The sequence below is a fragment of the Anomaloglossus baeobatrachus genome, chromosome 6, assembly GCF_048569485.1.
Source record: "Anomaloglossus baeobatrachus isolate aAnoBae1 chromosome 6, aAnoBae1.hap1, whole genome shotgun sequence".
Taxonomy (NCBI): domain Eukaryota; kingdom Metazoa; phylum Chordata; class Amphibia; order Anura; family Aromobatidae; genus Anomaloglossus; species Anomaloglossus baeobatrachus.
The window spans coordinates 227,390,103-227,417,963 of record NC_134358.1 but is presented as its reverse complement, the minus strand read 5'-3'; the positions used below and the strand labels follow the sequence as shown (position 1 = coordinate 227,417,963).

General features: G+C 49.5%; 1 protein-coding gene across 1 annotated transcript in view; it reads right to left on the bottom strand.

The window, feature by feature from the left end:
- NUP153 (nucleoporin 153) overlaps positions 1–27,861 on the bottom strand; it is a 177,169-nt gene that overhangs the window by 18,593 nt on the left and 130,715 nt on the right. The window contains 6 exon segments of the mRNA XM_075314720.1: positions 2,196–2,924; positions 5,951–6,718; positions 6,909–7,100; positions 16,595–17,027; positions 17,029–17,195; positions 27,038–27,154. Coding sequence (XP_075170835.1) covers positions 2,196–2,924; positions 5,951–6,718; positions 6,909–7,100; positions 16,595–17,027; positions 17,029–17,195; positions 27,038–27,154 — 2,406 coding nt within the window.

Here is a 27,861-nt window from a genome sequence, read left to right as displayed (position 1 = left end):
CGAAACTGCCACTCCGTCCCTTTCCCTGGACAGGGTTCACAGGTGGTTCCTTTGGCCACCTCTAGCAGAGACCCCGGCTGAGCGAGTGCTACAGGGGAGCATTGCACACAATGGGGGTTAGTGGAACCTGCCGGTGGAACGGTATCACATGCAGTACAAGCAGCGTAGAAAGCCTGTGCCTTGGCACCCTTGCTTTTTTGCTGCTGTTGTCTAGCCATCTAGGATAGTATATAGCCAAGAATAGCGACCGTACAGTGCAATGTATAGCATACAAGCATAAAGTAGAAATGAACACTTCAGCACATGCAATACACGCAGCATAGAAAGCTTGTGCCTTAGCACCCTTGCTTTTTGCTGCTCTTGTCTAGCCATCTAGGAGGGTATATATCCAAGAATAGCGACCGTACAGTGCAGTGTATAGCATACAAGCATAAAGTACAAATGACCACTTCGGCATTAGTGGGGTCAGCACTTCAGGTGCTGCTTACCGCCCGCACAAAGGCGGGTGTGTGGTCGCCAGAATCCTGTGACTGGTTGCCCAGAGCTTGTCTCCCTTCTCCAGCTCGGACTGCATGCAGGAATGGCCGCCGGCGTCCTGTGAAGAGGGGCGGGCCGTGGGCGTGCCCCAGACAAGAGCGGGAAACTGGCGTCCCACTGTGTCCAGTGAGGGGGCTGGAGAATGCAAAGCAGACTCCAGCTCTCGGCGCTGACTTTTTTGTACAGCGTCCCGCCCCTCCCCTGACTGGCAGGGCTGGGGGCGGGAACGAAACGAAAACTAGGCCGCAAAGCCGGGGACTCGAGTAATAAGCGCGGCCGTCCTATGCACGGCCAGCGCGGAAGTCCCCGGCGCACCACAAGTCCCAGCCGCGCCACAGTGTAAAACACCCAGCAGCGGCCGGCGCGGCAGTTCCTAATACATAAATTCACTCAGCTAAGCTGCAGTGAATAAAAGCACAAGCGCTCCGCGCTGTTGTCCCCGGCGCACTAACACTCCCAGCAATGCTGGTGTGTGTGTGCGCGATGTGTACGGAGACACAGAGTACCTTAATGTAGCAGGGCCCTGTCCCTGACGATACTCAGCTCCATATCCAGCAGGTTCTCTGGGTCTGTGGATGGAGCCCGGTCTCAGTGCCTGGAGACCTGTAAGATCCCACTTCACCCAGAGCCCTGAGGGGGATGGGGAAGGAAAGCAGCATGTGGGCTCCAGCCTCCGTACCCGCAATGGATACCTCAACCTTACAAACACCGCCGACAGAAAGTGGGGTGAGAAGGGAGCATGCTGGGGGCCCCTTAGTATGGGCCCTCTTTTCTTCCAACCGACATAGTCAGCAGCTGCTGCTGACTAAAAACAGTGGAGCTATGCGTGGATGTCTGACCTCCTTCGCACAAAGCATGAAAACTGAGCAGCCGTGATCCCACGGGGGGTGTATAGGCAGAAGGGGAGGGGCCTTACACTTTTAAGTGTAATACTTTGTGTGGCCTCCGGAGGCAGTAGCTATACACCCAATTGTCTGGGTCTCCCAATAGAGCGACGAAGAAATAAAAATTTTATCTGTTGCAGATCTAGCAGTTATACAGAGCACATGAATATGCTGGACTACCTGGCAGCAGGCGAAGTAGTCCTCTAATGATAATCTACTGCTGATTAAACAGTGATTTTATCAAAACTACACTAAATAGCCCAGTAAGTGACACCGCTGGAATCAGGATCTCTGTCCCTACATTATGCTGCTCTCAGATTAGGTGGCAAAAACCTGGTAAGAGATTCCCTTTAAGAATTTGGGACAGCCCCTTTAATGCAGTTGTATAATAATTTCTTGTAGAGCTCCTCATCAATCATTCCTTACCAATCTCTGCAGCCGTTGCCTACACCGCATGTAGTCGCATGTTTCACCACTACTGCTGGATGAGGTCTATGCATACATCCAGTATAGGCAATGTAGTCTGTGACGTTCAGGTATTCAGGGAGCACGTTCAGCACAAATTACACAGCAGAGTACAACCCCATTTTATGAAATGCAAACTTCCCATTGGCACTGAAGGATACTTGCAAATGGAGTCTGTTTGCAGAGGTTTGAGAGAAGAAACTGAGCAGAAACTTTGTGTGTTTGAGATGTGGAAAGTTCTCCTCAGTTTCTGCTCCACAAATGGTGCGCTCCTAGCCCAATCTGGAAATCTTCCACAATTTAGTTTACCTGTTACACTTGACGTGTTTGCTCCAGTGAAGTTAAAGCTTGGGGCTGCTTGTGTTGCAGTCTGACCACCCGCTCCAAAGACAAATGGTGCGGCAGCTGGAGCTGTGCTTGTGGAGGTCACCGCCGGCTGATTTTCTTGTCCAGAGAATGCAAAGGTAGACTTGGCTTCATTCGGATTGCCAAACAAAGTGGCACTCGCTGTGGTAGCCGACTGTCCGAAAACAAAGGGGGAGCTTGCAGAGTTGGTGGATACGTTTGAGTTGCCAAACAAACTGCTGGAACTTGCTGATGTGTTGGTGGAAGCTGCGGCTCCAAAGACACTGCTGGCACTGGTTGTATTTACAGGGGCCGCACTGCCGAATACACTGTTGGAGGTGGAAGCAGCAACAGAGGGAGCTGCACTCCCAAATATCGTGTTCGAATTTGCCGGTGTGTTCAAAGCCGTGGTGCTACCCAGCAGACTGCTAGAACCAGGGGGGACAGGTAATGCAGCCGGAGTGCTAAAGCCAGTACTGCTGGGTGCACTCGCTGGAGCTGTGGCCCCAAAGCCACCGGAGCCAGATGTACTGCCAGACTGCACAGCACTTCCAAATATGCCACTGGTGCCCGTCTGGGTGCTGGGCTGCTGAACACTGCCAAATGCACTGCCAGAGCTTCCAATGCTGCTCGGCTGGGGTGCAGCAGAGGCGCCATTATTCGAGAATCCAAACCCAAACGGCTTTGTGGTTCCTGTGTAAGGAAAATGGAGAAAGTAAGTTCACCGCACTGCCATACTATACCCCGAGCTCTCCTACAGTAGTAATAAGGAAGAATTTTATTACATGCACATAAACAGCAACACTATCTACAAAGGGCAAGTCATGAATTTTATATCTGTATTATTAAGTATATAATCAAATATCCTAAATACGAAATACAACAGTATTGACAATTTTTTTTTTCTGAAGACACTGGGGGCTGCCATTCTCATTCGTGTGTGTAAGTGTCTGAGCATGACACTTCTATACCTCAAACACGGCAGCCCCTGGTCGGTGTCTGACCACATCTTCTAACCTGTGGCTGCCTTCAGCTATGATCTGCACAAGCCCCCTGAGCTGTCCAGATGACAGGGTGTGTGTGTGTGTGTGTGTGTGTGTGTGTGTGTGTGTGTGTCTCCATTTTGGTGCTGTACTGTGAGCTACAACATTCCCCCGGGATGCAGTGATTGGCAGCCTGACATTGTACTACTGTCAGGCTATCGGGCTGTTTTAACCACTGGAGAAGTCATTGCCTCAGCTCTGATAACACTGTGAGAACAGCACCGTAGACAAGAATGTCCCTGCAGTGTCCAGATTACAGCAGAGTAATCATTACACTACTGGGCTCTGAACACTGACTCAGCTCTGCTATGTCAGTGAAAGCCTCAATTAGATGTCCCTGCATCACAGACATCTGAAGGAGGCTTTACACTGACATGGCAGAACCAGAAATGTAATCACATCATGTGTGATGCAGCCCACAGTGCCATGTATCATGTGATACAGCTCACAGAGCTATGTATCCCATGCCCATGTGTTATACAGCCAGCAGAGCGTAGTATCAAAGCGTGATACCCTCCTCATATCTAACCCCAGCTTGTGATAGAGACACGTATCTAATCCCAGTGCATTAGAAACACATATCCAACCCTAGCGTGTGATACGGTGAGAAGTACCATCTAACAGATTTGGTGCAGTCAGATATCCTCTGTGATACTGTCCACATCCCCGTATCACTTTGCAGTCACCAACAATATGGCTCTGCCTTGTGACCCTAAACTTCATTCTTCCTTATTCTTTTGCAAACTCAAAAAAGGAGAGAAGGAGACATCAGACATGAGCAGACCCCACCTGCTTAATAGAGTCCTTCATGCACATTTCAGCAGTTGCTCCCTTTGATGAAGTGGAATATGTCAAAACGTTTTAAATTATTTTCACATGTTCTCCCATAAAAAATGCACTCTTAATTTAAAATATTAATGTTTTACATGTCTTCATTGTTGGGGAAAAAAAAAAAAAAACAATTATGAAGTGGAATGTCATCAAAAAATATCACAGAGAGCAGTAGATGGAGGGTTTCCCAGCCGCGCCAAAGACCAGCCAATTTAGGTAGTAGATTAATGTTGCTTTTTATTCTATATACAGGTCAACGCGTTTCGGAAGGTACCCCTTCCTTCTTCAGGACCAACAGGCAAGAAAACATCAAAAGAGATTTGATGTTTTCTTGCCTGTTGGTCCTTAAGAAGGAAGGGGTACCTTCCGAAACGCGTTGACCTGTATATGGAATAAAAAGCAACATTAATCTACTACCTAAATTGGCTGGTCTTTGGCGCGGCTGGGAAACCCTCCATCTACTGCTCTCTGTTATCTGTCCACCGAGGGACTGCTGCCGGGACTTGGATTTATCAACATACATGCGGTTATAGGAGTTGTGACTTTCACAACCCCTATAGGTGAGTAGCACCATCTCTTTCTTTTCCCCCATTGTTACTAGGGTAAGACTATTTGCGCTTCTCTTTTCCACAGTTTATTCTATCAAAAAATATCAGGCAGTTTACTGAAAAGTCACTGCCTAGTATCTGGTGCTTATGGTTTAGGCCCCTGATGGAGCAGCCATAGTACACAGCTGATCTGACTGTACGGTGTTCACAGCGGAATTGCTCCTGTGACGGCAATGGAGCGCCCTCTACAGGAAACACTTCTTACAGAGAACTTTCTCTGCTCTACTTTGTTATTCTACTAAAAAATAGAGGCTACGTTTACAGTTTTTTTTTACAAGGATTTTTCAAGAAACTTGAAGCATTTTTTTCATGTGGATTTTTACGCAGTATTTATATATGGGAATGTTGTTCTTTGCTTTTATTATTAATTCAGTAGTCAAATTTGGAGCTTTTTGTTGGGTGCAAACAACTTAAGAACGGACATTGTTTTCTGGTCCCCCACACTGATCACAGGGTGCTTATAGTTGCCATGGCAACTGGAGGTTAAACAATGACCCCCAGGGCTGCCAGCAACTGTGTCCTGTTGGGGCGGACATAAGTGTGTATTAGACCAGCAGTATTCAGTCCTCAAGTCCCAGAGTGGTAGTGCATATATATATATATTTTTGTTTTGTTCTTAATATAATATAATATATATATATATATATATATATATATACATATACACATATACACACACACAACTGCAACCACAACTGCACGACTAACATAGCGTTGCCTTGCTCGACCCGACATAGACTATACATTGAGCATCGTTAGAAGAAAGAAAATATATAATCTCGGCGCAAAAAACAACTAGATGAAACACGGAAGACATACTGTGTACTTCAGTTTCATCCTTGTATCAGGGATTCATTGTTAAGTCAATGGATAAAAAAAAAGGTTCAGACAGTCCTACTGCAAAACCAATGACACCGGGGGCAGGAATGGTACATTTCTTACAGATGTAAAAATAGATAGGAATATATGAATGTAGCCTACGGCTCGGTTCACATTTATCCTGTTCTAGCCTGAGCAATTACATAGGGGTTTACGTCTAAATCCGCAAAAAAAAAAACCAAAAAAAAAAAACCCCTAATTTAGACAAATATAACAATGCAAACTGTCACCTTGGACATCATTTTTGTTGCACTTTTTGCTGTGGTAAAAATGCATTGTATGAACAAGTCTGAAGACAGTGTTTACAGACAGCGAGTTCGAGAGGAGCACATGGGTCATGGGGGAAATCCGCATTTACCTGTAGCCGGGGTAGAAAGGCCAAATGAAAAGACTGCTTTTGCAGGCTGATCTGCATCTTTCTTCTCTGTAGCATTAGGCACACCAAAAGAAAAAGTGACAGATGCTGGAGCATCAACTTTAGCCGCTTCCGGCTTACCAAACAAAAACGGCTTTGGTTGTTCTCCTCCTTCATTCTTCGCCCCGAAAACGGATATTGCTGTTGTGCCAGTCTCGGATTTCTCATCTTTTTTCCCAAAAACAAATGAGGAAGTTGCTTCTTTTTGTTCGGTTTTACCAAAGGCAAAGCCGCTTGCCACAGAAGTTTCATTCTTCTTCTCTTCGGGATCCTTGAAACCAAACGACACCGCCAAATTTGATTTCTCATTAGAGCTAGTAGTACATTCTGAAGTCTCAGGTTTAGGGGCAGAAGCGGAGGAGCTGGGTGCAGATCCAAAGGGATTATCACCCGACAGTTTAGCAGTAGTGTCCTTTTCGGTAGGCTTACCAAAGCCAAATAAGTTTGAGGTTGAACCTGAATTGTTGGTAGAACTTGGTGTCCCAAACTTGAAGCCGGTATCTTTCTTCTCATCTGCTGACTTAGAAGGGGAAGAACTTAGACCAAATTTAATTTCTCCAGAAAACTTTGGGAAAGAGAATCCGCCCGACTTAGATGTTAAAGAGTCCGTGGAGGCATTGGATTTAAGTCCTCCAGAGTTGGTAGAGGATGGTAATCCAAATTTAACTGTTGGAAGTGTGGAATCGCTTGAACCAGACAAAGTACCAAAGCCTAAGGGGGAAGAGAAAAAAAACAAAACGGATAAGAGACAAAAATTAACAGTTACAGAAGCAACAGCCAACACATGCACTAAAGAAAACCGTACTTATTGAAATTTTGGCCCATAATGGACAGGTAAAGAACATAGTAAGGTACTTAAGGGCTAGGAACATTGGGGTACGTAGAATCTGGTAACGCCCACCTGGTATCTCCGCTTTGCTCCCGGCTTTGGCACTCTGGCACGAGACACATTTGACAACGTCTGCTTTATTATTTACACAGCACACATCACAGTCCCAGCTTCCCGCTGCTTTCTTGAACTGCTCCAATGACCCAAGCTGACACTGGGCGGCAGGAGCAGACGTTGGGAGAGTAGAAGCAGGAGCCGCCAGTCCTGAAAATGCACAATAAAAAGCATTAATCACAATGTGTATAGTTAAAGGGGAAATCCAATCTCAAACATCCTATCCCAATATGTAGTAGATTAAATACTAATGATATTAGCAAATATCTCCAATTAGAAATGTAGCATAGTTCTCCTGATATAGCCATGTCCCTTACCTCATATGCAGGGCATTACAGCAGCCTAGATATCCATGGTTACAACCACTAGCAACTGTCAGCATGAGTAACTGCAATGCCCTGCACATGAGGTAAGAGATATGGCTAAATCAGGTTAACTATACTACTGTACATTTCTAATTGGAAGAATTTGAGATTATTATACTTACTCCATTTTGGGATAGGATCTTGGAAATGGAAATACCCCTCTAACCCCTTAACGACCGTGGGCAGTAAAATTACGTCCTAAACCACCATAGTGTAATAGTGATCCACGCACATGGCAGCTGATTTGTACAATTGACGTGTGCCTCGCAGTCACGAGTGGATTCGCGTTCCCCCCGTGCCTGTTAACCCCTTAAATGGCGCTGTTAAAATGTAACAGCGACATCTAAATGCCAGTCACGGTAAATCTTAAGTTACCTGGCTCCATCGGCGGCGCTGTGCGTGATCACTGTGAGCCAATGGTTGTCATGGTAGCACAGGGTCATGTGATAACTCCTGTAGCTCACATGACTCACTTCCTGTAACAGGCAGCCAAGTGTGTTGCTGTGATCAACAGAAATGAATGAGTGATCAGACTGCTGATCCTTATAGTCTCCTAGGGGTTACTAGTAAGGGGAAAAACATTTTTTAACCTCCCCTTTCAACCCATTGAAAATTAAAAGATTAAAAAATATACACATTTGGTAACGCTGCGTTCAGAAATGGCCAATCTATCATAATATAAAATCAATTAATCTGATTGGTAAATGCATAGTGGCAAAAAAAAAATCCAATCACCAAAATTATGTTTTTTGGTCGCCACAAATTACGTAGCATGTGCGCAAAAATAGTACCGTTAAAAACATCAGCTCGAGCTGCAATAAATAAACCGTCACTAAGCCATAGATCCCAAAAAATGAGAACGCTACGGGTCGCGGAAAATCGCACAAAAAGTGCGCCATTTTTTTGTACAAACTTCTGGGGGTTTTTTTTAACCCCTTAGATAAAAGCAAACCTATACTCGTACTGACCTGAGGCATCACACCGACATTAGTTTTACCATAAAGTGAAAACAGTGAATAAAATATCTCAAAAACAAATCATGCAATCGCACTTTTTTTGCAATTTTTCCGCACTTTGAATTTTTTTGCCGTTTTCCAGTACACTATATGGGAAAACTTACGGTTTCAATTACGGAAAATTGCAGGGGGTAAAGGGGTTAAATTATTGCATGGCACTTTAATGTGCCTAATACTTATATGTGGACTGCGAGTTAGAGGGAACCCGTCAGGTCCCCCTGTGCACCCAGAACCACGAGTTTTGTGCACAAATCTATAATCATCCCCCAACAGTCCCTTCATGTAGTAGCATACATAAACAGATCTTTACAAAAAGTATATCCAAAGACTGTTTAGGAGATGCTAATTAGACCTGAGAAGTCACAGGGGCGTTAGTTCCCCGACTAGTCGGCCCACTAAGCATGTTATCACACCCCTGTGGGCATCAAAACATGCTTTACAACAGCTAGGGTCATCGGCAGCGAAATACAAAGCCGCACATGCGCACAGCTTTATACCTGTCAGCAATGAGCTTTTCTGACGCCATGTGTAGCTGTCCCAGTCCTCAGATATATTCACTGCGCATGATCTGAAGTTGTCCGCACTTCCGGTCATGGGCACTACTCTGAATCTGGTGTATGCGTCCCGGCTACAGAGATTTACTTTTAAATGAAACCATGAGGTTTACCATATGGTGTAATGGAAAACAGCAAAAAAAAACTCTAAGTGTGCAAAAATAGCAAAAAAAAAAAAATGCGATTGCATGAATGTTTCGGGGGTATTTTATTCACAGTGTTCACTATATGGTAAAACTGATGTGTCGGTGTGATGCCTCAGATCGCTATAAGTTCGTAAACACCAAACATGTGTAAGTTTACTTTTATTTAAGGGATTAAAAAAAAAAAAAAGAATTTTGTTTACTTACCGTAAATTCTTTTTCTTATAGTTCCGTATTGGGAGACCCAGACCATGGGTGTGTAGCTCCTCCCCCTGAGCTTATACACCCCCTGGTGAGCAGACGCAGCCAGTTTAGTGCAAAAGCTGAAGGAGAATAGCCACCCACAAGTAGAACAGAGCAAAAGCCGGAACAACCGGAAACTCTGTCCACGACAACAGCCGGTGATAACACGCGGAACAAGAAAATTGCCAACAGGCAACAGGGAGGGTGCTGGGTCTCCCAATACGGAACTATAAGAAACAAAATTCTTTTTTTCTTTATCGTTCCTTTGGGAGACCCAGACCATGGGACGTTCCAAAGCAGTCTCTGGGTGGGAAATAAACCGAAAAAAGGCAAGAAGTAGGCAGAACCTAACTTCACAAATGGGCGACAGCAGCCTGAAGGATGCGTCTGCCCAAGCTCGCATCTGCCGAAGCATGAGCATGCACTTGGTAGTGCTTCGAAAAGGTATGCAGGCTAGTCCAAGTGGCAGCCTGACAGACTTGTTGAGCCGTAGCCTGGTGCCTGAAAGCCCAAGAGGCACCAACAGCTCTGGTCGAATGTGCCTTGATCCCCGGCGGGGGAGGCACCTGAGAACTCTGGTAGGCGTCCGAAATGGTCGATCTAATCCAACGGGCTAAGGTCGGCTTAGAAGCAGAGAGGCCCTTGCGCCGACCTGTGGTTAGCACAAAAAGAGAAGTGCACCGCCTAAGAGCAGCCTAAGAGCAGCGGTGCGAGACACATAGATCCGGAGCGCCCGCACCAGATCCAGAGTATGCAACGCTTTTTCAAAGCGATGCACAGGAGCCGGACAAAAGGAAGGTAGGGTAATGTCCTGGTTAAGGTGGAAAGGAGAGACCACCTTAGGAAGAAAATCCGGAGTCGGACGGAGAACCACCTTGTCTTGATGAAAAACTAAAAAAGGTGACTCTGAAGAGAGCGCGGCCAAATCAGAGACTCTCCTGAGGGAAGTTATGGCCACCAGAAAAAATCACTTTCTGTGAAAGACGATGCAAAGAGACCTCCCTAAGAGGCTCAAAAGGGGGTTTCTGCAAAACCGTGAGAACTAAATTAAGGTCCCAGGGATCCAAGGGCCGCCGGTAAGGCGGAATGACGTGAGACGCGCCTTGCATGAAGGTGCGGACCTGAGCCAGCCGAGCGAGACGCCGCTGGAACAGAACTGACAGAGCTGAGACTTGTCCCTTGAGAGAGTTGAGGGACAGTCCCAGCTGCAGACCGGACTGTAGAAAAGACAGAAGGGTCGGCAAGGAGAATGGCCAAGGAGAATGGTCAGTAGAGCGACACCAGGACAGGAAAATTTTCCAAGTCCTGTGATAGATCTTAGCGGAGGAAGACTTACGGGCCCGAGTCATAGTGGAGATGACTTCAGGAGGGATACCAGAAGCCGTCAAGATCCAGGACTCAAGAGCCACGCCGTCAATTTGAGAGCCGCAGAATTCAGGTGGAAAAACGGACCTTGTGAGAGTAGGTCTGGACGGTCCGGGAGATGCCACGGCATCTCTACGGACAGATGGAGCAGGTCTGGATACGAAGCTCGCCTGGGCCAGTCCGGTGCAATGAGGATGACTCGACAGCCCTCCATTCTGATCTTGCGCAGAACTCTGGGCAAGAGAGCTAGAGGGGGAAACACGTAGGACAGACGAAACTGGGACCAGTCTTGAACCAGTGCGTCCGCGGCGAATGCCTGAGGGTCGTGGGAGCGAGCCACGTAAACGGGAAGCTTGTTGTTGTGACGGGATGCCATTAGGTCCACGTCCGGAGTGCCCCATTTGCGGCAGATTGACTGAAACACTGCCGGGTGCAGGGACCACTTGCCACCGTCCACGGTTTGACGGCTGAGATAATCTGCCTCCCAGTTTTCCACGCCTGGGATGTGGACTGCGGATATGGTGGACTTGGAGTCCTCCGCCCATTGAAGGATGCGTTGTACTTCCAACATCGCCAGGCGGCTGCGTGTCCCACCTTGGTGATTGATGTACGCAACCGCTGTCGCGTTGTCTGACTGGACTCGAATGTGCCTGCCCGCCAACAGGTGGTGAAAAGCTAGGAGAGCTAGAAGCACGGCTCTGGTTTCCAGCACATTGATTGAAAGGGCTGACTCGGACGGAGTCCAAGTGCCCTGCGCTCTGTGGTGGAGACATACCGCTCCCCAGCCGGATAGACTGGCATCCGTGGTGAGAATCACCCAGGACGGGGCCAGGAAGGAGCGCCCCTGGGACAGGGAGAGAGGCCGAAGCCACCACTGAAGAGAGCTCCTGGTTTGTGGCGACAGAGCCACTAACCTGTGTAAGGAGGAAGGCCGCTTGTCCCAACAGCGGAGAATATCCAGCTGCAGGGGGCGCAGATGGAACTGGGCAAAGGGAACAGCCTCCATGGACGCCACCATTTGACCCAGCACCTGCATCAGACACCTGAGGGTATAACGGCGGGGCCTCAGCAGAGAGCGCACCGCTAGCTGGAGGGACTGCTGTTTCACTAAAGGCAACTTCACAACTGCCGTCAAGGTCTCGAACTGCATCCCTAGGTACATGAGCCTCTGGGTCGGAGTCAGAGTGGATTTGGGCAGATTGACAAGCCACCCGAATTGAGCTAGAGTGGAGAGAGTGAGCGAGACACTCCGCTGACAGTCTGCGCTGGATGAAGCCTTGACTAGAAGGTCGTCCAGGTAAGGAATCACTGCCAACCCCTGGAGGTGCAGAACTGCAATCACTGCTGCCATGACCTTGGTGAATACCCGAGGGGCCGTGGCCAACCCTAAGGGGAGAGCCACGAATTGGAAGTGATCTTCTCCTACTGCAAAACGTAGCCAACGCTGGTGTGACACTGCAATTGGCACATGCAGATAGGCATCTCTGATGTCGATGGATGCCAGGAAATCCCCTTGGGACATAGAGGCAATGACTGATCTCAGAGACTCCATGCGAAAGCGCCGCACCTGAACATGCTTGTTGAGAAGCTTCAGATCCAGGATGGGCCGGAAGGTACCGTCCTTTTTGGGAACTAGGAAGAGATTTGAGTATAAACCTCTGAACCGTTCCCGGGCGGGAACCGGTACAATTACTCCATTGGCCTGTAAGGCTGCCATGGCCTGTGAGAAGGCGGCGGCCTTGGAGCAGGGGGGAGTTGAGAGAAAAAATCTGTCTGGCGGACTGGAAGAGAATTCTATCCTGTAGCCGTGGGAGATGATATCTCTCACCCACTGATCGGAGATGTGTTGAAACCGAGCGCCGCCAAAGTGGGAGAGCCTGCCACTGACTAAGGACGTTGCTGGTGCGGGCAGATAGTCACGAGGAGGCTGCCTTAGTGGCAGCAGCTCCTGCGGTCTTCTGTGGACGCGCTTTTGTGCGCCAGTTGGATTTCTGGTCCTTGGCTGAGTTAGCGGACGAGGCAAAGGGCTTAGAGGACGACCTGTTGGAGGAACGAAAGGAGCGAAACCTCGACTGATTCCTACCCTGGGCAGGTTTCCTGGCTTTAGTTTGAAGCATGGAAGTACTCTTCCCGCCAGTAGCTTCCTTAATAATTTCATCCAGCTGTTCTCCGAACAGCCGGGACCCAGCAAAAGGGAGCCCAGCAAGGTACTTCTTTGAAGAAGCATCTGCCTTCCACTCTCGAAGCCACAAGATTCTGCGGATAGCGAGGGAATTAGCCGAAGCCACCGCAGTGCGGTGAGAAGCCTCCAGCATGGCAGACATGGCATAGGATGAAAAGGCCGAAGCTTGGGAAGTTAAGATTCCCTGGTGAGGGAATGCATCTCCTCTAGAGAAGCAGAGATGGCCTTGAGAGCCCACACTGCTGCAAAAGTCGGAGAAAACGCGTCCCCCGCCACTTCATACACGGATTTGGCCAGAAGGTCAATCTGGCGGTCAGTGGAATCCTTAAGGTAAGTGCCATCAGCCACCGACACAACGGTCCGGGCTGCGAGCCTAGACACCGGAGGGTCTACCTTTGGGGACTGAGCCCACTTTATGACCACCTCAGGTGGAAAGGGAAAACTGTCATCAGAACCACGCTTTGGGAAGCGCTTGTCAGGACAGGCCCTGGGCTTGGTCACAGCGGCCTGAAAACTGGAGTGGTTAAAGAACACACTCTTTGCTCTCTTAGGCAAGGTAAACTGGTGCTTTTCTGCCAGAGAGGGTTGCGCCTCTGATACTGGCGGATTGAGATCCAGTACAGAATTAATAGAAGCAATCAAGTCACTAAGATCTGAGTCACTTTCGGACAGATCAATGGGGCACATGGAGTTAGCCTCCGAGCCCCCTGTAAAGGCATCCTCCTCATCCAGCGAGTCAGCTCTGGAATCAGAGCCACGGGAGGAGGAGGGAGAGGGAACCCTGCGTCTCTTCTTAGGAGGACGGGGTCTGGGCCCTGATGATGAATCCTCTGTGAGCTCCGGTCCTGAGGGACCCCTAGCAGCAGAGGCACCCTGTGAAGGGGGCTGCTGCATATTCATCAACGTCCTGGACAGAAGTCCCATGGACTCAGCAAAAGACTGGGAGATAGACCTAGAAAAGGATTCTACCCAAGCCGGGGGTTCAGCCACAGGAGCAGGAGCAGCCTAAGAAACCACTGGGGGTGAGACTCCGGGCTGTGGCACCGCCAAGTTAGAGCAGGCATCACAATGTGGGAAGGTGCTCGGTTCAGGCAGCAGGAGCTTACATGCAGCGCATACAGCATAAAGCTTTGAGGCCTTGCTCCTCGTGTGAGACATGCTGCTGGAGTGGGGGCTCTGCCAGAGAATGAACCCCAGAGAGTATATACAGAGGTCCACAACCGGAGACCGGTTGTGGCTTACCAGACCGCTGGAGCGGTGTTGTGTGCCCTCCAGATCCCGAAGCCCGGACCCCCAAGCACAGCACCTCAGCAGAGATGCTGCAGACCAGCGCTGCAATGACTGATCGCAGAGAGAACGCTGAGAAAATGGCCGCCAGAGCGAAGAGAGGGGGCGGGACTTGCTTGAGGAGCGGGATCTGGAGGGCCATAGAGACCTACAGGGGAGGGGACACACACAGCAGTGGGGAGTGTCCCTCCCCTGTACAGAACGGCCGCCGGGAGGAGCCGAGCCTGTCCCTCTGCATGAGTGACATGCGAGGGCAGTGAAACAGAAACTAGGCCTCCGGCGAAGCCGGGGCCTAAATTTGAGCGGCGCGGCCGACGCGCAGGCACCATCGGCGCGGTTCTCAGGCGACAGCTAGAGAACCCGCCGGAAATGTCAGTAAACACAATAAGCACACTCTCCCCCAACAATAAAGTACAGGGACCCCGAAATCTAAACGTCTCAGGTACTTAGCTGCTGAGACGCAGGGCCAAGTCCCTGGGGATGAGTGCTCCGGTCCAGCAGGGTCCTGAAGGGCTGCGGATGGAGACCGGTCTCCTGCCAAGCATGGAGACCGTGCTGGCTCCCACTTATAGCCAGAGCCCAGGAGGGATGGTGAAGGAGCACGGCATGTAAGGCTCCAGCCTAGGAATCAACCTTACAACACCGCCGACACAGTGGGGTGAGAAGGGACATGCCGGGGGTCCTGACGTGGACCCCACTCTTCAATCTCGTTCCAAAAGGAAAAAATCATATGAGAATGCATGTGTGGATGTATGCCTCCTGAACACAAAGCGATAAACTGGCTGGGTCTGCTCACCAGGGGGTGTATAAGCTCAGGGGGAGGAGCTACACTTTTACGTGTAGTACTTTGTGTGTCCTCCGGAGGTAGAAGCTAAACACCTGGGTCTCCCAAAGGAACGATAAAGAAAATTTAGTTTGTCCAAAAAAGTGGATGGGCATTTATTGCACTTTACGCAAAATTTATCACATTAATTGATTTTATATTTTGACAGATCAGGCATTTCTGAACACGGCGATACCAAATATGTGTATATTTTTTTAAGTTTAATTTTCAATGGGGTGAATGGGGGGGTGATTTGAACTTAAGGGTTTTTTTTAAAAAAACTTTTTTTAATTTATTTTACTAGTCCCCCTAGGGGACTATAAGGATCAGCAGTCTGATCGCGGATTCATTTCTCCTGATCAAAGCTGTATAGCTCTGATCAGCAGAAATGCTGCTCTCCTGTTACAGCCACTGCTCTGCCGGCTGTAACAGGAACTACATGATGATAGCGACTGGTGTCATCACATGACCCTGTGCTACCATCGGCTCCACATGATCGCGTCACGGTGCCTTCGATGGCGGCGGGGAAAGTCACATTCCCAACCGCGGCCATTTACATCACGCTGTCACATTTTGACAGCGTGATCTAAAGCAGAGGTTCCCAACTCCAGTCCTCAAGGCACACCAACAGTGCATGTTTTCAGGATTTCTTTATAGCATTGCATGGGTGTTGGATTCAGCACCTTTGCAGGTGATTAAATTATCACCTGTGCAATACTAAGGAAATCCTGAAAACATGCACTGTTGGTGTGCCTTGAGGACTGGAGTTGGGAACCTCTGATCTAAAGTATTAACAGGCACAGGTGGATCTTGGATCCGCCTGCGTGGCACACTCGTCTGGTGATCAAATCAGCAGACATGTGCAGGAATCACCACTGGCTCAACGCAGCAGCCGACAGTAATTACACCGACATGATCTAGAACATACCCAATACGTCCAATGTCGGTAAGAGGTTAAAGATGTTGTCCGTCTCACTGACTGCTGAATCGTGACTCCTGCGCTTCTCTCAACTCTCTTTTATTGACAGAAGCCAGTTGCTTCTAGTCGGGACATGACCAGAAATATGCAAATCGCAAATGTTCAGTCACACACTGCACTCAGTCTGCAGTCAAGAGTGACGGCAGAATTTTCTTACAAGACTGATCAACCCCTTTAAGACTAGATTCACGCACTACAGATGTTGGACAATTTTGGTGCGAATTCTGCATCAAAAGTACATCACAATGTAAGTTCAATTCTTAAGTAGCATAACAATGCTTCAATTATAGACATGCTGCAAATGTTACTTAGATTTCACCCAGTCGAGATTTACGTTGTCGCAGGCTACAGTAACCCCTAAAGGGTTGACAAAATGACAGGAAAAAAAAACCCAAAACACTGGCCATTTTGGTCATGCCCATATGAAAAGTGCACACTGCAGCCAGCGATAGATATTTTCTGCTGTAAATGCCACTATGAGCAACAATTACATACCCATACCACTGCTAAAGATAAATCTGCATAGCACCATGATTAGTAACTGACCAGTGTACATGCACAGAAAAAGAAACTATGCCTTTTAGTTCTACAAATAATTAGAGTCACTCAGAAATGGGCTAACTAGTGCAATGGGCCTATGCCATGATTTGTTCAGTATCACACATTCACACGGATGTTTTTCCGAACCTGGTTTAGGGGTGGTACAGGCAACGCATTTGCCATCTTCTGCTTTATTCTGCACAAGGCACACATCACACTCCCAAGATCCGAGAGGTTTCTTAGCCAGTTCCGCAAACTTAAGGCTTGCAGATGTTAAACCAGTGTCAGCGGGAACTTTGGGTTTATCAGATTTGGTTGTGGGGAGTAAAAGCAAGGCCGCTTTCGCTTCAGTCCCAGGCTTGGGAGTCTCACATGCTATACATTTTGTGGATTCGGGTCTGTTTTGTACCAAACAAGTATCACAATCCCAGGTGCCAGGAGCCTTTTTAAACTGCTCTCCAAATCCTTGCACGCTTGTCAAAGTTAATGTGTTTTTAACAGTGGCGCTTGGTGTTGAAGCAGCCGACTCTTTCAGGTCTCCAGCTGGCAGTTCTTTTGGCGTGGCGCAAGACATGCATTTTACTGTCCGATGCCTTGTTCTCTAGTAAGCACTTGCTGCAATACCAAATCCCCAAAGCCTGTTTACGTTTATCACCAAAGGCTGCAGAGGGTCGAGCAAGGGGAGGTGATGTGCTTTTAGGAGTCAATGTTGTCGTGGTCTGTGGGGAACTTGATGAAGCAGAAAAGCCTATAATGGAATGAGAAAAATGGATTGTGAATTCTGAGTAAAACACATTTAAATCAAGTGTAACTGTAATCAATCCAAAATAGAAGTAATATTATACACTGTACGTAAAGCACACTGCCGATGAATTGTAGCCGGACAAGGAATCAAAGCATCAACCCAAAATAAGCTCTATACATAGACAAAGCATATCATGCCATATTCAATGTTAGCCATGTACGTTATTATTATTATTATTATAGCGCCATCAATTCCATGGCGCTTTACATGTGAACGGGGTATACATAATAGGGACAAGTACAATAATCAAACAATACAAGACACACAGGTACAGGAGGATAGAGGTCCCTGTCCACGAGGGCTCACAGTCTACAAGGGATAGATGAGGATACAGTAGGGTAGGGCAGAGCTGATTGTGCGGCGCTATATCAGACTGAGGGTTACGGCAGGTTGTAGGCTTGTTGGAAGAGGTGGGTCTTCAGGTTCCTTTTGAAGCTTGTAAAAGGTAGGCGAGAGTCTGATGTGTTGAGGCAGAGCATTCCAGAGTATGGGGGAGGCACGGGCGAAATCTTGTATGCGATGGTGAGAAGAGGAGATAAGAGAGGAATAGAGAAGGAGATCTTGTGAGGATCGAAGGTTACATGCAGGTAAGTACCGGGACACTAGGTCACAGATGTAGGGAGGAGACAGGTTGTGGATGGCTTTGTATGTCATGGTTAGTGTTTTGAACTGAAGTTGTTGGACAATGGGAAGCCAGTGAAGGGACTGGCAGAGAGGAGAGGTCGGGGAGTAGCGGGGGGACAGGTGGATGAGCCGGGCAGCATAATTTAGAATAGATTGTAGGGGTGTGAGACTGTTAGAAGGGAGGCCACAAAGCAGGAGGTTGCAATAATCCAGGCGGGAGATAATATGTTCAGTTTAACCCCTTCACGACCGCGGGCAGTAAAATTCCGTCCTATTTTAACATGACTTAACGACCAGGGACGTAATTTTACTGCCTAAACTTCATTTGATTGCCGTGGCCATAGCAACGGCTTTCAAATGATGTCCCCTGCTGTTTCTTACAGCAGGGGACCTTTGCTTGACCCCAGGGGGGGGCGGTAACGCCACCCCCTATCGACGATCGATGTGATTGGCTGTTCAAATCTGAACCGCCAACCACATCGTTCGCACTAATTTCGGCAAAAATAATGCCGGAAATAGTGCGATACTGTGAGATCCAGCTATGAGATGCCGCAGCTGCTGCAGCATATCATAGGTGGACCTCAAACATGTCGCCCCCAGCCCCTGCAGCACTGATTGGAGCGATCGTGCTATGACGCGCAATCGCTCCAATCAGTGTGCAGTGGGGCGGTCTGATCTGCCGGTGGCCGCCCTCCCCAGGCCTGTGCTGGCCTGCGAGCCCTCCCCCAACATGTCTGCAGCGTGCAGTGGCTGGCACTTGTGGTACCACGCCACCGCTGCCGCCGCCGTAGCTGAGGTCTCCGCTCCTGCTGCACGTGAGTACTGTGCTCACCTTGCAGCCCGTGCGCGCTCCCGTGGTGCCCCTGCGCGCTCCCATGTTAGCCCCTGCCCGTGCCCCCCCTGCGATCTGCCCCCCCCCGACATCCCGATCTGCTCCCCCCCCTCTTTCCCCGACATCCCGATCTGCTCCCCCCGCGATCTGACTGCCTCCCCCATTATCTCTATTCTGCAGCTCCCTCTCCGGTCTCCCCCTCTGCTCTCCCCCCCCCCCCCCTCGCCCTCTGCTCTCCCCCCCCCCCCCCTCGCCCTCTGCTCTCCCCCCCTCTGCTCTCCCCCGACGTCCTCTTACCTGTTTTCACTGGCCCGATCACATCTGCCTCCATCGCTGGGTCCTTCCTGGGCATTCTGCTGATCTGCCTGCTGCTCCTGTAAAGCTGTCCATCTCTCTGCCATCTGTTCCTCTGCAGCTCTTCTGGTCAGTGATCCTCTGGGTACTGTGAGTATAACTTTTTTTTTTTTCTTCTGTATTCCCTGTCCATTTTTACACCTCATCTGTCCGTGCGTCGCGCTGAGCGCTGATCAGGGATGGAGATAACGTATCTGCATCCCTGCTCAATTTTTGGCGTGACTTTTTTTTTTCCGTATCCCCGACGCTTTTTGTATGGCATCTGTCCGTGCGTCCCGCCAAGCGCTGATCAGGGATGCAGATAACGTATCTGCATCCCTGCTCAATTTTTGGCGGGACTTTTTTTTCCGTATCCCCGACGCTTTTTGTATCGCATCCGTACGTGCGTCCCGCCGAGCGCTGATCAGGGATGCACATAACGGATCTGCATCCCTGCTCAATTTTTGGCGTGACTTTTCTCCGTATCTGCGACGCTTTTTGTATCGCATCCGTCCGTGCATCCCGCCAAGCGCTGATCAGGGATGCACATAACGGATCTGCATCCATGGTCAATTTTTGGCGTGACTTTTTTTTTACGTATCCCCGACGCTTTTTGTATCGCATCCGACCGTGCGTCCTGCAGCGGCCGATCAGTGCACTGCGTCTGTGCGTTTGAAAAGTCAAATGGCGCTCCTTCTCTTCTGAGCCCCGCCATTTGCCCAAACAATTACTTTCCACCACATGTGAGGTATCTACGTAATCAGGAAAAATTGCACAATACGTTTTATGGTGCATTTTTTCCTAATAGCCTTGTGAAAAAAAAAAGCTACCTAGTTGAAGCAACCGTTTTGTGGTAAAAAAAACATTTTTTTCTTTTCGCGGCTCAACGCTATAAACTTCTGTGAAGCCCCCAGGGGTTCAAAGTGCTCACCAAACATCTAGAAAAATTATTTGAGGGCTCTAGTTTCCAAAATGGGGTCACTTGTGGGGGAGCTCCATTGTTTAGGTACCTCAGGAGGTCTTCAAACCCGAAATGGCGTCCGCTAACAGGTGCAGCTAATTTTGCACTCAAAAATTCAAATGGCGCTCCTTGCCTTCTGAGCACGGCCGTGTGTCCAAACATTTGATTTCCACCACATATGGGGTATCAGCGTACTCAGGAGAACATGCACAATAAATTGTATTGTGCACTTTCTCTTTTCTCCCTTGTAAAAATGAAAATTTTATGGCTAAAGTAACATTTTTGTGTTAAAAAAAAAGAGAATTTTGTTTACTTACCGTAAATTCTTTTTCTTATAGTTCCGTATTGGGAGACCCAGACATTGGGTGTATAGCTTCTGCCTCCGGAGGACACACAAAGTACTACACTAAAAAAGTGTAGCTCCTCCCTCTGAGCATATACACCCCCTGGATAACCAAACCTAGCCAGTTTAGTGCAAAAGCTGAAGGAGAATAGCTACCCACAAGTAGAGATAGAGCAAAAAACCGGAACAACCGGAGCCTCTGTCTACAACAACAGCCGGTGATAACACGCGGAACAAGAAACGGCCAACAGGCAACAGGGAGGGTGCTGGGTCTCCCAATACAGAACTATAAGAAAAAGAATTTACGGTAAGTAAACAAAATTCTCTTTTTCTTTATCGTTCCTATGGGAGACCCAGACATTGGGACGTCTCAAAGCAGTCCATGGGTGGGAATAAACAGAAAACTGGGAAGTAGGCAGAACCTAACTTCACAAATGGGCGACAGCCGCCTAAAGGATGCGTCTGCCCAAGCTCGCATCTGCCGAAGCATGAGCATGCACTTGGTAGTGCTTTGAAAAGGTATGCAGACTAGTCCAAGTGGCAGCCTGACAGACCTGCTGAGCCGTAGCCTGGTGCCTGAAAGCCCAAGAGGCACCGACAGCTCTGGTCGAGTGTGCCTTGATCCCCGGCGGGGGAGGCACCTGAGTACACTGGTAGGCATCGGAAAAGGCCGACCTAATCCAACGAGCTAAGGTCGGCTTAGAAGCCGAGAGGCCCTTACGCCGACCTGTGGTTAGCACAACAAGAGAGGTGCACCGCCTAAGAACAGCAGTGCGAGACACATAGATCCGGAGCGCCCGCACCAGATCCAGAGTATGCAACGCTTTTTCAAAGCGATGAACAGGAGCCGGACAAAAGGAAGGCAGGGAAATGTCCTGGTTAAGGTGGAAAGGAGAAACCACCTTAGGGAGAAAGTCCAGAGTCGGACGGAGAACCACCTTGTCTTGATGAAAAACCAAAAAAAGGTGACTCTGAAGAGAGCGCAGCCAAATCAGAGACTCTCCTGAGGGAAGTTATGGCCACTAGAAAGACCACTTTCTGTGAAAGACGAGACAAAGAAACCTCCCTAAGAGGCTCAAAGGGGGGTTTCTGCAAGGCCGTGAGGACCAGATTGAGGTCCCAGGGATCCAAGGGCCGCCGGAAAGGCGGAATGATGTGAGACGCGCCCTGCATGAAGGTGCGCACCTGAGCCAGCCGGGCGATACGCCGCTGGAACAACACTGACAGAGCAGAGACCTGTCCCTTGAGGGAATTTAGGGATAGTCCTAGCTGCAGACCGGACTGTAGAAAGGACAGGAGGGTCGGCAAGGAAAAAGGCCAAGGAGCATGGCCGGAAGAGCGACACCAGGACAGGAAAATTCGCCAGGTCCTGTGATAGATTTTGGCCGAGGAAGACTTCCGAGCCCGAGTCATAGTGGAGATGACTGCAGGAGGAATACCAGAAGTCGTCAAGATCCAGGACTCAAGAGCCACGCCGTCAATCTGAGAGCCGCAGAATTCTGGCGGAAAAACGGACCTTGAGAGAGAAGGTCTGGACGGTCCGGGAGATGCCACGGCACCTCTACGGACAGATGGAGCAGGTCTGGGTACCAAGCTCGCCTGGGTCAGTCCGGAGCAATGAGGATGACCCGACGACCCTCCATTCTGATCTTGCGCAGGACTCTGGGCAAGAGAGCTAGAGGGGGAAACACGTAGGACAGACGAAACTGGGACCAATCTTGAACCAGAGCGTCCGCTGCAAAGGCCTGAGGATCGTGGGAGCGAGCCACGTAAACCGGAACCTTGTTGTTGTGCCGGGATGCCATTAGATCCACTTCCGGAGTGCCCCACTTGCGACAGATTGACCGAAACACTGCCGGATGCAGGGACCACTCGCCACTGTCCACGGTTTGACGGCTGAGATAATCTGCCTCCCAGTTTTCCATGCCTGGGATGTGGACTGCGGATATGGTGGACTTGGAGTCCTCCGTCCACTGAAGGATGCGTTGAACCTCCAGCATTGCCAGGCGGCTGCGTGTCCCGCCTTGGTGATTGATGTAGGCAACCGCTGTCGCGTTGTCTGACTGGACTCGGATGTGCTTGCCCGCCAACAGGTGGTGAAAGGCTAAGAGAGCTAGAAGCACAGCTCTGGTTTCCAGCACATTGATCGAGAGGGCTGACTCGGACGGAGTCCAAGTGCCCTGCGCTCTGTGGTGGAGATATACCGCTCCCCAGCCGGATAGACTGGCATCCGTGGTGAGAATCGCCCAGGACGGGGCCAGGAAGGAGCGTCCCTGAGACAGAGAGAGGGGCCGAAGCCACCACTGAAGGGAGCCCCTGGTCTGTGGCGACAGAGCCACTAACCTGTGCAAGGAGGAAGTCCGCTTGTCCAAACAGCGGAGAATGTCCAGCTGCAGAGGACGCAGATGGAACTGGGCAAAGGGAACCGCCTCCATTGACGCCACCATCTGACCCAGCACCTGCATTAGGTGCCTGATGGAATGACGGCGGGGCCTCAGCAAAGAGCGCACCGCCAGATGGAGGGACTGCTGTTTGACTAAGGGCAGCTTCACAAGTGCCGGCAGAGTCTCGAATTGCATCCCTAGGTACGTGAGCTTCTGGGTCGGAGTCAGAGTGGATTTGGGCAGATTGACAAGCCACCCAAATTGGACTAGAGTGGCGAGAGTGAGCGAGACACTCCGCTGACAGTCTGCACTGGATGAAGCCTTGACTAGAAGGTCGTCCAGGTAAGGAATCACTGCCAACCCCTGGAGGTGCAGAACCGCAACCACTGCTGCCATGACCTTGGTGAATACTCGAGGGGCCGTGGCTAACCCGAAGGGGAGAGCCACGAATTGGAAATGTTCCTCTCCGATAGCAAAACGTAGCCAACGCTGGTGTGAAACTGCAATTGGCACATGGAGATAGGCATCTCTGATGTCGATGGATGCCAGGAAATCTCCTTGGGTCATTGAGGCAATGACTGATCGCAGAGACTCCATGCAAAAATGCCGCACCTGAACATGCTTGTTGAGAAGCTTGAGATCCAGGATGGGCCGGAAGGAACCGTCCTTTTTGGGAACTAGGAAGAGATTTGAGTAGAAACCTCTGAACCGTTCCCGGGCGGGAACCGGTAAAATTACTCCGTTGGCCTGCAAGGATGCCACGGCCTGAGAGAAGGCGGCGGCCTTGGAGCAGGGGGGAGTTGACAGAAAAATTCTGTTTGGCGGGCTGGAAGAGAAATCTATCCTGTAGCCGTGGGAGATGATATCCCGCACCCACTGATCGGAGACGTGTTGAAACCATACGTCGCCAAAGTGGGAGAGCCTGCCACCGACCAAGGACGTTGCTGGCGCGGCCAGATAGTCAAGAGGAGGCTGCCTTACTGGCAGCAGCTCCTGCGGTCTTTTGAGGACGCGGCTTCGTGCGCCAGTTGGGTTTTTGGTCCTTGGCTGAGTTAGTGGACGAGGCCGAGGGCTTAGAGGACGACCAGTTGGAGGAACGAAAGGAACGAAACCTCGACTGGTTCCTGCCCTGGACAGGTTTCTTGGTTTTAGTTTGTGGCATGGAAGTACTTTTCCCGCCAGTAGCTTCCTTAATAATTTCATCCAGTTGTTCACCGAACAGCCTGGACCCAGCAAAAGGGAGTCCAGCAAGGTACTTCTTTGAAGAAGCGTCTGCCTTCCACTCTCGAAGCCACAAGATCCTGCGGATATAGCGAGGGAATTAGCCGAAGCCACCGCAGTGCGGTGAGAAGTTTCCAGCATGGCAGACATGGCATAGGATGAAAAAGCTGAAGCTTGAGAAGTTAAGGCAACCATTTCGGGCATAGATTCCCTGGCGAGGGAATGCATCTCCTCTAGAGAAGCAGAGATGGCTTTGAGAGCCCACACTGCTGCAAAAGATGGGGAGAACGAGGCCCCTGCCGCCTCATATACAGATTTGGCCAGAAGGTCAACCTGGCGGTCAGTGGAATCCTTAAGTGAGGTGCCATCAGCCACTGATACAACTGTCCGGGCTGAGAGTCTAGACACCGGAGGGTCTACCTTTGGTGAGTGAGCCCACTCCTTGACCACCTCTGGTGAAAAGGGAAAACGGTCATCAGAACCACGCTTTGGAAAGCGTTTGTCAGGACAGGCCCTAGGCTTGGTCACAGTAGCCTGAAAACTGGAGTGGTTAAAGAACACACTCCTTGTCCTCTTAGGCAAGGTAAACTGGTGCTTTTCTGCCAGAGAGGGTTGCTCTTCTGATACTGGCGGATTGAGGTCCAGTACAGAATTAATGGACGCAATCAAATCACTAACATCTGAGTCACTTTCGGACAGATCAATGGGGCACATGGAGGCCGCCTCCGAGCCCCCAGTAATGGCATCCTCCTCGTCCTGCGAGTCAGCTCTTGAATCAGAGCTGCGGGATGAGGAAAGAGAGGGAGCCCTGCGTCTCCTCTTAAGAGGACGGGGTCTGGGACCAGATGAAGAATCCTCTGTGAGCTCCGCTGAGAGAGCCCTAGCAGCAGAGGCACCCTTGTGAAGGGGGCTGATGCATGTTCAGCAAAGTCCGGGACAGCTGTCCCATGGAGTCGGCAAAAGACTGGGAGATTGACCTAGAGAAGGATTCTACCCAAGCCGGGGGTTCAGCCACCGGAGCCGGAGCAGCCGGAGGGACCACTGTGGGTGCGATTCCAGGCTGAGGCATTGTCAGGTTAGAGCAGGCATCACAATGTGGATATGTGCTCGGTTCAGGCAGCACGAGCTTACATGCAGTGCATATTGCGTACAGCCTTGCTCCTTGTGTGAGACATGCTGCTGAAGTGGGGGCTCTGAGCCAGAATGACCCCCAGAGAGTATATAAACAGGTCCAGAACCGGAGGTTGTGGCTTACCAGACCGTTTGTGTGCCCTCCAGATCCCACAGCCCGGACCTCCAGACAGATTAGCAGGGATGCTGCAGCCAGCGCCGATCGCTGAGAGAACGCTGATAAAATGGCGCCGGAGCGAGGAGAGGGGGCGGGACCTACTCTGAGAGCGGGATCTGGAGGGCCAAGGAGATTTACAGGGGAGGGGACATTTACTCAAAGAGGAGTGTCCCTCCCCTGTGCCGAACGGCCGCTGGGCGGAGCCGCACTGTCCCTCTGCATGATTGACATGCAAGGGCAGTGAAATCGAAACTAGGCCTCAGGCGAAGCCGGGGCCTAAATTTAAGCGATGCGGCCGGCGCGCAGGCTCCATCGGCGCGGTTCTCAGGTGACAACCAGAGAACCGGCCGGAAATGTCAGAACAGTTACACAGCACACTCTCCCCAACAATAAAGTACAAGGGACCCCCCGAACATAAACGTCTCAGATACTTAGCTTGTGAGACGCAGGGTTTCAAGTCCCTGGGGATGAGTGCTCCGTCCAGCAGGATCCTGAAGGGCTGCGGATGGAGACCGGCCTCCTGCAAAGCAGGGAGAACCGTGCTGGCTCCCACTTCAAGCCAGAGCCCGAGGGATGGTGAAGGAGCGCGGCATGTAAGGCTCAAGCCCTGGAATCAACCTTAACAACACCGCCAACACAGTGGGGTGAGAAGGGACATGCTGGGAGTCCAGGCTTGGACCCGCTTTTCTTCAAAAACTTTCCAAAAATGAAAAATCAGATGAGAATGCATGTGTGGATGTATGCCTCCTGAACACAAAGCAATGAACTGGCTAGATTTGGTTATCCAGGGGGTGTATATGCTCAGAGGGAGGAGCTACACTTTTTTAGTGTAGTACTTTGTGTGTCCTCCGGAGGCAGAAGCTATACACCCAATGTCTGGGTCTCCCATAGGAATGATAAAGAAAGCAAAATTTTCATTTTTTCCTTCCACATTGCTTTGGTTCCTGTGAAGCACCTAAAGGGTTAATAAACTTATTGGATGTGGTTTTGAGCAGTGTGAGGGGTGCAGTTTTTAGAATGGGGTCACTTTTGGGTATTTTCTGTCACCTAGGTCTCTCAAAGTCACTTCAAATGTGATGTGTGGTCCCTAAAAAAAATTATTTTGTAAATTTTCAAAGTTTGAAAATTGCGAACTTTTCAAAATTTTCGCATAATTTCCTAAATTTTCACAAATCAACGCAAAAAATATCGGCCTAAATTTACCACTGACATGAAGTACAATATGTCACGAAAAAACAATGTCAGAATCGCCAGGATCCGTTGAAGCGTTCCAGAGTTATAACCTGTCAAAGTGACACTGGTCAGAATTGCAAAAAATGGCCCGGTCATTAGGGTGTTTTAGTGGCCGGGGGTGAAGGGGTTAAGCATCGAATGCTGCCGGAGCAAAACCCATCCATATCCATAAGCCTTCATTCACCCGACAGACGCTAGAGTGTGCCAGTCTGGCATCTAATGGACTGGCACAACCAATTCATAAATCTGCAGCACACACTTATTAAAAAAAAAAAAGAAAAATCACGACAAACTTGGCAGAGCTTATGTCAATATTCTGATTAGGAAAAAAAAAATGAATTAAGAACACAGGATTGTGACTGGCACAATAAGAAAAAGGCAAATCTACAATATAAATATTGCAGAAATACTTTAGCAAGTTTACGCTACTGTTTTTGAGCTGAATACCTAACAGCAGGAGACGGCAGGCTCCTTACATTACACAAGGGGCACAGATACACAGCCAATATGCCACAATGTCTGTGCCAAACATGGATTATTGTGGCAGTCATCTGTGCATTTCTTACCTGGGCTCTTCAGAATATCAAGCACGCTTCCCTCTTTCAGAGTTTTTGCAGGTTTACAGAATCCACTGTGTTCTTCTTCTGTCTTCTTGACATTGCTGCTATTCATGGCAACAGGAGCTTTTATTTAGGAAAAAGTAAAAAAAGGTAAATCTGTTATTTGTACAGGTGTAGGCAGATCAGAGGAACTGGTTAGGACTCATCTTTACACTAATCTCTATTACAGGAGCCACATGTGGCTTCTGGAAACCATGATGTATTTCTCTTGGCTGTCTGCCAGGTATGAAGAGTAGGCCCCAGATGGTGACACTAGTGAGTAGCCCTACATAAGAGCAGATGTGGATGTGCATATAGTGGCCATGCAGCTGTGATAAATTAAGTGCTAACTGGAGAAAGGACGATGCTGCCAGTTACAGGGGTGCCTGAACCTGGAGGTGGGAGTACTGCTGCAAGAATACCAAATGGGGGTATGGTGGGAACACCATGGAGGTAAGGATACTGCCTTGGTGTAATTTCTGTGGGAACACTTTAGCTGTCATTATACAACTAATGGGGACTCTGGGCGTCACTACTGTAGGGGATGCAGAAGCTGGGTGTCAGTACTTGGGTGAGGTGGCCCTGGATGTGGCTCCAGACCCCTTTTAGTGATGAAAGTCTTTCAAAGTTTAAAAAAAAAAAAAAAAAAAAAAAGTTGGGGATCCCTGTTCTATTAGATACCCCAAGGGTAGGTTCACATGGAGTTTGAGAAAATTATTTCCTGGCAGAGAAATGACATTTCCTACTTCTAACTGATTCTGTCTCCAAATGTTGAGCTTTTCAGAACAGAC